The sequence below is a fragment of the Centroberyx affinis genome, unplaced genomic scaffold, assembly GCF_046629955.1.
Source record: "Centroberyx affinis isolate AG114_WGS23_722 - 3 ecotype Tasmania unplaced genomic scaffold, CSIRO-AGI_Caff_v1 ptg000269l_1, whole genome shotgun sequence".
NCBI classification, from domain to species: Eukaryota; Metazoa; Chordata; class Actinopteri; order Beryciformes; family Berycidae; genus Centroberyx; species Centroberyx affinis.
In genome coordinates this window covers 151,172-161,859 of record NW_027278949.1, presented here as the reverse complement: position 1 = coordinate 161,859, position 10,688 = coordinate 151,172, and the positions used below count along the sequence as shown (strand labels likewise).

General features: G+C 46.1%; 1 protein-coding gene across 1 annotated transcript; it reads right to left on the bottom strand.

Moving 5' to 3' along the window:
• Positions 1-4,008: 4,008 nt before the first annotated feature.
• LOC139667765 (endonuclease domain-containing 1 protein-like) lies at positions 4,009-6,260 on the bottom strand. Its single transcript, XM_071547257.1, has 2 exons — positions 5,960-6,260; positions 4,009-4,707 (listed from the first exon to the last, which is right to left on the bottom strand). The coding sequence occupies exons 1-2, from the start codon at positions 6,242-6,244 to the stop codon at positions 4,195-4,197; spliced, it is 798 nt and encodes a 265-aa protein (XP_071403358.1). The 5' UTR covers positions 6,245-6,260; the 3' UTR covers positions 4,009-4,194.
• Positions 6,261-10,688: the final 4,428 nt, after the last annotated feature.

The window sequence follows — 10,688 nt, the reverse complement described above, 5'->3', positions numbered from 1 at the left end:
GTCACACAGAGAATGGAATGACAAAGCACTTTTACATGCACATCAGGGCATTCCATAGTTTCATTAACCATATGGTTAATTGTGAGAGTTAGGTAGAGCTCAGTGGGTTATTGTGCTGTTTACGATGCAGCGCCACAGCGGAGTGATGCCGCAGCAGTTACAAATGACAGAAATCCATTGAGTGTCGTAGAGTGTAGCGTAGAAGTACTGCGGCCGGTTGTTCTGGTCCAGGAGACACTGACATATCTGCTGGTAGCGGTTGTTGTTGGAGGAGTCAGTGAGGATTGTTGGTGGGTTATTCAGACTGTGGACAGTTTCCAAACAAGGTCACATGTCATTTGGAGAGCAGAGGAAACAGTAGCAGAAAAACTACGTGGAACATATTGTAACACTGCGGCGTGGCTAATAGTCAAAAGGAGAGTAATTCCTTTTTGCTAGCTGAACCGAGCCCAGATGTATTCCCTGCCCAGCAAACAGTCTACCCGGAGTTGGAGGTGATCCCGGAAAACAACAAAAAGGGCGGCCAGTCCCACCGACTAGTCTGATATTCTCAGGAGGAAAGCAAACAATTTAACATTTTTTTCGCAGGTGGAAAAACAACGCCACACACCCTTCTTTCCCAGAGTCACTCTGTTTCTCCCGTCCCATTCCTACCTGGGCCAATTACCCACTACTGTGAACAGCTCCCTCACAGTCACAGTTTTAATTGCTTGAGACTTGACTTGATGCATGAAGAGAAGACTTGAGACTTGACTTGGGTTCTGCTGACTTGGGACTTGACTTTTACTTCTGCTTCGATGACTTGAAAAGATTTCTAAAGTCTTGACAAACGATCGTGGCCCGGATTTACTAAATGTTTGCGCCAGTGCAAATCGCATTGCGGGTGATTAGACCTTGTTCTCTGCACAGCGCATTTTGCGCCTGAAATCATGAGTTGATCTGGGTGCGCCTTTTTTTCGGTTTGATATAATTGCATATGCATTTGTGGGTGTTATGGTTAGGATGACGCGCAACATTAAGGGAGGGTTTTATGGAAATTGGCAGAGGATGTGATTCATCAAGAGGCAGAGGCCGTTAAGACCTGTCGATTGCGCACGGAATTTAAGACCTAGGAGAAGCACGTCTTATCATTTTTTGCGCACAGAATGGCTCCAACGAGACTGGCTCTGGAACCGGCTCTAAGATCGAGGTGACACAGTCATCTACACATCATAACGTGTAGACATTAGATCGCATCCCTATTATAATTCCAATCAGGTTTTAAACGGGTATGCTGATGTAAAAATACACCTTACGCATCATTGGCAGAGTAGCAGAATGCGCACTCAATATGCAGACCATTACCTCAATATACAAAAAGGAAAACGCACGCTCGCACATTCTTGTCTGGATTTGCTGACACTTATTATGACCCAATATCTGAGCGGCATGGCCTTGATGTAAACAATGCAGCTAAAACATGTGTGCTAACAACCTCTCCGTGGAGAGGTGTGTGTGCGGCTTCATACCTTCACCAGGTCTCCATCCCCCCCCACACTGGCACCTGCGTCTCAGTCAGGCTCTCCTGCTGCTCCTCCAAGGGAGTTAAGGCTCCTCTTTGGCTTTATTTATGGTAAGTGTAAAGTTTCTGAAGAAAACACCTACACACATAAACATCACATGCCATAAGCCATAAAGCCATAAAGCCACATCACATAAGCCATAAACATTACAGTAAGCATTTTGACTCACCCCATATCATACCAACGCTTTTACCTCCGCTAAAACGCGCTTGTGGCTACCCAACTGCATTCACTGTATTTGTTATATCGTTCCAGAGTGACTTTTTACGCGCGGGTAAAACATCTCTTCTTTCCAGCTCTTTGTGATTTTCTCTGCCACCAACACTTCCAGCTCCACTGGAGAGAAATTTGCGCTTCTTTTGTCCATCATTACGTTGCCGCAAATAGGCTATTGTGCGCATTGTTTGGCCCTTATATTTGCGCAATCGCAATTATAATTAATTATATGCCCTTCCGCTCATTTGCGTGCGCTACTTTAGTAAATACCATGCGCTGGCGGTACAAATGTCACCCGCAATTACTTTTGTGCTGCGCCTGGAATTACGACATGTTAGTAGATCCGGGCCCTTGTGTTTGTGTAAATGACTTCGATTGAAAGTGATGAAATTTGTTCCAGCAGACGACTGAGTTTAAATTCTGTTATCTCAATTTGTATGGATTCATTTATTGAAGTTGAAAGTGATTATAGAAATCAAACTCATGATGCTCTTACCAAGTTTGTATCCTATTAAAACCATATTGCATTGAAAAGTCCTAGATAGATTGAGTTTTCTTTAAGATATTAAATTGATACTGGACTCTCGATTTGTTCTGACTTGACTTAGGCTACTGTTCTACATTTAGACTTGAGAACTGAGTATTCTCACTTACTCTTAAAGGAATAGTTCACCCAAAAATGAAAATTCAGTCATCATCTACTCACCCCCATGCCAGTAGAAAATTGGGTAAAGTTTGTTAGTCCATGCAACAGAGTTAAAAAAAAAAAAAAAAAGTTTTTTGATGTAACAGAAAATAACCATAAAATGTCTCCATGCAGCTCTTACAGCATACTCCAAGTCTCTTGAAGCCAACCGACCCCAAAGTGACTTAAAAAGATCAACATTTACACCATTATTTAGCTGAAATCGCCACTCTAGCTGTTGATTTCAAAATATGTCGTTTGCGAGCACCCGGCCGCGATAGGTAAGATTAGCTCGAATTAGCAGAAACAAAACTTCCGGTTTGGCCGTTTAGCCTTCAAAATAAAAGCGTAAGGTTTGAAACTAGGTAGAAATACTGTTTTAAACCAATTACTTTGTATTTAATCGTCAAATTCAATAAGTGAGCACCCATAATAATGTTTGATGTCCACTTTAGTCTTTGTTCTGTAATACATGCAGCGTTTATAGTTAGAAATGGCACATTTTATGGCATTTTCATTATTATGACATCAAATGTAGCTCTCCCATTTTATACCTTCTCACTCTCTCTCTTGCATATGTTTGATTACAACCAATCATCTTGCCCCAAAGCAAACGGCTTAATAGTCAATCATATAACAGCAAAATCATTCCATGATCATTACCACCAAACTTGTGAAGGTTAATGTATGTGTACACAAAGGTATGCATAAATAAAAGCTGTAAGTGGTTTTGTGTAACATTGCTAATAAAGTTATTTTCTTTTGCTCTCTTATTCTTATTATATTTAATTCCTCAGCTTAACCTGACTTTGTTGAACCGAACAGTACTATCAGCAGCTAATTCTAGTAAATGGAGAACTATGGTTTTGTGGGCAGCCATGTGTGAAGGTCTCAGGGTGGGTGTGATTGAGTGCAAGAAAATGCTAAGACATATACACCAGGGCCCATGCAAGTAAAGTATGTTCAAATGTTATTGCTGTTCTCGGATTAAAGGTCAGCTCTTCACTCGTTCTCTTGCCTAAAACGAGTGAAAACCTACTTGCGCAATACCTGTGGACAAGGACACAATGGCGACTATCTCTCTGGAGTCAACATTAACACAGGAGTTCAAAAAGAAAGGGAACACTGACAGAGTCATAGACACCTTTGCTTCAAAGGACAGGAGGATGGACTTCTTGCACAAGTAATGGAGTCATATTGCTTTTATTTCCCCATCATGTGGGCTCACTGAAGCCAAATGCATTATTTTACTGCCTTGTCATGCAAACAGAACTTCTCGTGGAGGGTGTAAATAAATGGGAATTTCTATAAATTGTATCTGTTGAGTGTCTGTTTATAGTAGTAATCTCATAATTTTGGGATGTATAATTATTATTTGCGTGTTGCCCATTTGCTGTGGTTATAGGTGACCATGATATCGTCTAGGTACATGACTGGTGGTATTTATAATTTACTGTCTGTCTCGAGTCTCCTTTGGGTGAGACGTAGGTTGTTTTTGTAAGTGATGCTTTGAAATAAATGGGGCCTTTTACACCAATAGCATGTAAATATTTATTGAAGCATTGTGTGCGCACTCACAGGGAATCCTCATGAACACAGGGACAACAAACTTCACGCTGAAAGGGTTAGGTATTGAACCCAGGACCTTTTTGCATTAGTCTCTCTTTATTTTAAAATTAAAGACAGCAGAGGTTCTTTCTGTAGATAGATAATTCAAGTCACAACCATACATCAGTAGCATTGCCCACCAAACACAGTGAATGTTTGAACATTATAGAAACCCTGCAGTGCAACCTCTAGATCTCCGAGAACCAGAGTCTGCACTCTACCATTTTGATCAGGCCCAATGTAACCAGAAGAGTGATAGATCCCATTATTGTCACGGTAACAGTAAGCACTCCAATAATACCTAGCCTCCATAACACGCCCTGCAGCAATCTTTTGATTTCCAGGAACCACACCAGTAACTACAAAGGAGTTGGGGTGTGTACCTAGGATGTTAACCAGGCTCAGCTCGTGTAACCTCCACTGGCCACGGTTGAAGTTGCTGTCCTGAGGGGCAGCGTTGGTCAGGGTGAAGGTGGCCTGCATGGCACGTTGAGTGGCGGTATGGGACACCGGGTAGAGGTGGCCCTTGTCATAGCGGGTGCCATCGTAGTCACACTCCACAGCCTGGCGATGACCTATGTTATTGGATAAGAGGCTGGTTGGTGCAGTCATGCACGCTCCATTGATACCATCCAGCTGTGAACGACAAGTAACATAGTGATAGCAGCTATATTGTATGTTTTTAACCCTCATTATACAATGTTGAATGGCTGCATCTTCAATGTCTGCATGTGGTTACTTTAAACCTAAATTTAATGTAATCCTGTTGCTCCAAAACATCTTAAAACAATGTAATCTTTGATCAGTTGAATCAGTTGAGGTAGTTTAACTATCAAAATAGCAGCATTTTGAGGTGGCTGGAGCAAAATGAGAGAGTTCAACAAAGTAAAAAAAAAAAGACGGACTGAACCCAGTTAAATTTTATGATGATGAAGAATTTTTAAAGGTCCCATATTTTACACTTTCCAGTGTTTTATTTTATGTCTTGAGGTCCATTAAAAACCGTTTGTGTGATGTCATGTACCAAAAACACGTTCATTTTCCAGCATCTCTCTGAGCCTTACCAAGAAACAAATGCTAAATTAGTCTATTATTTCTTACAAATATGATAATGAGCGTACCTTTATGACGCCACAAAGTTACGGAAGCAAAGTTGATAATTTGTTCCAAACTAGTTTATTTAGCTAGTAACACAGCAAAGCAGAACAATGTTAAAGTGTAACAGGAGTTACTGGAGTTATCTTTGGCAAGATGATCAACTGTAACAAAATCATTTAATTCAAATTTAACAGCACATGAATAGGCTTTTTCCCTTTTGCTTGTTTATTTGTTCACTAATTGTATAATCTTGGTTTAAATGATTTAAATTTAGCTTTAAATCATTAATTTGTTAAGTTGGGGTTAAATTTAAATTGTGCAACACGGCTCTGATAAATTTAATTTTCTGTATTAACTCATTTTAAACCCTTTTATTAAATTCTGATTGCAACTAAACTTAGATTAATTTAAACTGTGTTGGTGCAATCCAGCCTACGCAGAGCAGTTGGAGGGGGTTACAAATATAAATACCCTCACATCTGGGAAATGCCCATTACTGCACCACAGTGGGTTTTTCTTTACTGTTCGTGAATGATCAGTTTGACTGGATACATTTGGGTTTCATTGCCTCGACAGTAGTTAAGTGTGGAGCTTCTTATTCACTTGTAGATATTTTCAGCTGAATGATCTGAAACAGTGACCTGCTTCTAAAGTTTGAAAACAGCATTGTATAATGACATTTAACCAGGTCTCTTGAGCGAAATCTTTGGAATCAAGTGTTAACAACAACAACAAGAGTTTAACATTAATGAAACATTACTGAAAATAATTAAAGTTAAGGCAACAATACCTGTGGCTCAATTAACCATTTGTCTTGTCTGGGCACGTGTGGATGCTGAAACACATAGGCAGAGTACACTGGGATCCTGTTCTCTGTGTCGTAGAGTGTAGCGTAGAAGTACTCAGGCTGGAGGTTCTGGTCCAGGAGACACTGACATATCTGCTGGTAGCGGTTGTTGCTTCTGAGGATTGTTGGCGGGATACCATTCAGAAAGAACTGTGGACAGTTTGCAAACGGGGTCACATGTCCTTTGGAGAGAAGAGGACACAGTAGCAGAAAAACTACGCGGAGCATATTGTCTGAGGTCTGTTCTTGGGTAGAAAGCTGTGGAGGTAGAAGTACTGACTGGTTTATATATGCAGGGCTTCCAACCCTCACGCATTGAACAATTTGCTCCACTCACGCAATCACACCACACTTCCTATTTTATCACATTTGGATAGAAGTACACTATTTCTCAATTTTTTGGTTATTTTCAGGAGCCATGTTTCTGCTAGCACGGGTACTCTGCATGCATGGAAGTATTATATTGTCAAAGATCACTGGTACACTCAAATTGACTATATAGAGTTATATCCACTGTAGAAGTCCTGCTGTTTTCAGCATGCTTGCTTGACTACTGCTGCACTGTTGCTTCATCCCCAAGAGGATCTTTTTGGATTAAGGGAATCCTTGACAATGACTATCACAGTATCACATTGTTGCTGTTGCTGCAGCAATTGCATGAAACTAATTTTGGTGGCTTTGAGTTTCCATGGTTATTTACAGGTTACAAGTTTTATGACCCTTTGGCCCTTGAAAGCTATAAAAAAACAATTGTATTATTTGAAAAATTCATGGGCATGAATGAGAAAATGAGCATTCTTTTTCTCCATTTCTGAAAAACTGCAGTTTTAGACTGACAGAAGTGACATTCATTTACATTACATTTCAGTAATTTAGCTGACATTCTTATCCAGCGCGACTTACAATGAATGAGCAGGTAGGGGTTCAGTGTGTTGTTCAAGCACACTCTGGTCCCATTCCAGTACTCATATGCAGTATACAGGCCCTCCTCAAGTTCTATTTCACACAGGCTTCGCCCTCTAACAGGGCTCTATTGGCTTAGCCACTCATCTAGTCGCCTCAGCGCACTGAAAATTTGCATGCACGTATACACCCTCTATGGGGCGGCCCCTCATTCAGCATCCACTTTTTCTTCAGCGCCTGACAAACAAGTTTGCCTAGGATGGCCCTGGCCTGTCGCAACGACAGATCCGCATGAGGCGTGGTTCGAGTGCCTCGACTCGGAATACACCGCGGACGGTGTCTCCGACTCGTCGGACTGCAGCAGCTGCAGGGCTCTCTCCATGGTGAGACGCCGGCAGCGTTGGGCTCATTTCGAACGCTATCAGCATCAGTGTTCCCCTGAAATCGAGCTCCGCTGTGATGACAACGAGGCGGAAGCCGGCGGCGGCTCGCCCGAGCCCTGCTCCTCTCAGCGCTTCCGCTGCCGGCTCCACCCTTGGTGGCAGAGGATGAAGAAGGGATGCCGCCGGGGGACAGCGATGACAACATCTTCTTATTTTCGCTATTATTATCAAGTTTTATGTGAAGCACTTGGTGCATGTAATTTCTTTGATGTAAAGCACTTTGAGCTGCATTTCTTGCATGAAAGGTGCTATACAAATAAAGTTTATTATTATTATTAAGTTTATTATTATTAACATCTCCTCCATCTCCGTCACGGCTGCATCCTTCACCTCCGCCGCTCTACCTCATCCATCGTTGAAACAAGACTTCCCCAACGTGATGAGGACGGCCGCCGAGAACGTCGGGATCCCGCTTCCGCCCCCTGAACCCCCTCGTGCCGCTGATCGCCTGGCCCAGGGAGTCTATCAGCTGGCGGCAGAGACCAAGCCGGTCTTCGTCGCTCCTGCCTTGGACGAGGTTTGGGCAGCTGTGGAAGCATCCTGGAAGGAGCCGCTCCGCTGCAAGGCTCCTATCTCCGGCCTCTCTGATTTTTCCAATGTCCACGGGAAAGGCGCTATATGCCGCTCTGGTGTTCCCCGGCTTGATGACGCGCTGGCCGCTCATTTTTCTCCTGGCTCAACCGGCTGGTCTGGCAGCAGGAGACATGTTCCTCCTCAACCCAGAGACAAGGAGACGGTGGAATTTTATGCCAAGTTTTTCCACCTGGCGGCCCAGACGGCAGCCATGGCCAATAACCTGGGGCTGCTGGGGGTGTCCCTATCCACCGTGTCCACTGGAAAAGCCTTCCTCTCCGCTTGTGAATTGGATGAACAATTTAACCAGGGGAATCGCCGCCGCCGCTGGACGTGCCATGTCTCTGGCTACCGTTGGTACTCGGCACATGTGGCTCAGTCTGACTGCCCTTAAGAAGGACAAGGAGGACCTGCTGGGTGCTCCGCTGTCGCCTGATGGGCTCTTCGGCACATCCGTCACCTTGGTTACGCAGCGTTTCCAGCGCTTAGAGGAGGAAAAGGCTCAGCTGCGCTGCCATCTGCCGTTGGCATCTTCTTCTGCCAAGCAGAAGACTTCCTCCCAGGACCAAAGGGAATGGCATACGGCGGTGTCCAAGAGGCGTGGACGGCATAATGTGGGCGGCGTAATGTGGCTTCCTCTTCTGCTATGTCCTCCTCTCGCCCCCCCGCCGGTGTCCGCGACGCAGCCCGCCCTGCCACCGGCTCGCTCCGATGGCGACGCTCCTCCTCCGCCACCGGCCCAGAGAAGACCCCAGGGCTCCCGTCGACCGCTGGCTTGTTCCTGGAAGGCTGGGAACCAGCCGCCCAGCAAGATACTCACTGCCGGAGGGGGGAACCGACCCGGCTTTGCTCTCTAGGCCAGAGCGGCGTTCACAGTCATCATTTTGCTCTCTGCTCCCTTCCCACACGGATAGCGCGGCGGAGCGAGAGCGGACAAGTTTTCAAAATACTCCGCTCCCCCGCTCATTGGACCGTTCTGCTGACGTCATCGTTGCGTCCCCTCAGAGGCAAGCGGACGTGTGAGGACAGTCTTTCTCACACAGCGTTGTCAACGCCGTTTTCCGTCTCCGCTGCCTACTCCGCCTCGAAGCGAATAGCGGACGTCAAAGGGGACTGTGCATTACAGTCTATGGCAAGAACGCCGTCTGCTGATTCTAATGCCATTTTTGCCACTGAGCAAATAGCGGCGGCATCAGACAATGGCTATACGAGTGTGGAGGCGGGGCTTCAGATGCCGGCGGGCCATTCATTGGCTGCCGAGCCTCTCCAGCCCCTTTGCCTCTGGCCCCGTTCTGCCCCTACCGGGCAGCTCGGTGGCGGCGAGGGCCAAGGCTGCATACAGATAATTTCTCTCCTCCGCTCTACAACTGTCTGCTCGCCCCCTGACAGATTTTTATGACAGAATGGCGAACCCAGTGTGTGTTGACTGAACGGAAGGACAGGATGTTACGACTGGGCTATTCACTCCAGTTTCATTGCGTACCACCCCCATTCACAGGAGTGAGAGAGTCGATCATAACTTCTCAGGAAGGCATGAGCGCCCTCTCCAGGGAGATACAGGAACTACTCCAGAAAGGAGCAGTGTCTGTGGTTCCCCAGGAAGACAGGAAGAGGGGTCTCTATCCCGGTTATTTCCTGGTCCCCAAGTAAACCGGAGATATGAGACTTATTCTGGATGTCCGTCCGCTCAACACATGCATCACCCAGAGACCATTTCGCATGCTTACTGTGAAAAAGACGCTGGAATTGGTACAGCCGGGCGATTGGTTCACCACAGTGGATTTGATGCTTACTTTCATGTCCCAGTGGTGCCGAGACACAGGAAATTCCTGCGTTTTGCCTTTCAGGGGGTAGCATACGAGTACAACAGACTACTCCCTGGCCCTCCGCACTTTTTCGAAGTGTGTGGACACGGCGCTCGCACCCCTGCGCCGCCAGGGAATACGGGTCTTCTTTTATCTAGATGACCTGATTCTCATGGCCCGCTATTTTCCACACAGTGCAATTGGTGCAGCACTTAACCAGGTTAGGTTTTGCCATCAATTAGAAAAAGAGCGCACCCATACCAAGCCAACAGGCGGTGTATTTGGGAGTGCAGCTGGACTCCGCCACACTACGGGCGTGTCTGTCAGATCCCAGACAAACAGCCGTGTTGGAGGCGGTTCGGCGACAGGGCGGAACAGTGACGGCTTTGACCGTCATGCGGCTCCTGGGTCTCATGGCGGCGGCTCACCCTGTGTTTCCACTGGGGCTGCTCCATATGAGACACCTACAGAGATGGTTTGCCAGATTGTGTTTGGATCCACGACGTCACAACCGTCACATGGTAACCATCCCCCCAACAGCCAGGGAGGACCTGGCATATTGGTGGACACACCAAATACTGGCAGAGGGAACACCGCTGGGGAGAGTGACCTCCTACGTGTCGGTGTTCACAGACGACTCCCTGACGAGTTGGGGGGGGAACCTGCCTGGGGCAGTCAGTCGGTGGTGTGTGGCCTTCAGGGACAAACCAGCACATCAACCTACTACAGTTGAGTTGCAGTCATGCTGGTCTTACAGCACTTCCTGCCTGTTACAGGGCAAGGATGTGCTAGTGAGGACCGACAACCGTTCGACGGTGGCCTACATCAACAGACAGGGTGGAGTGCGATCCGCACCGTTGTTGAAGGCTGCCGAGAACCTGTGGCGCTGGGCCACAGAGCACCTCCGTTCTCTCAAGGCGCTGCATATTCCAGGCCTGGAGAACACGT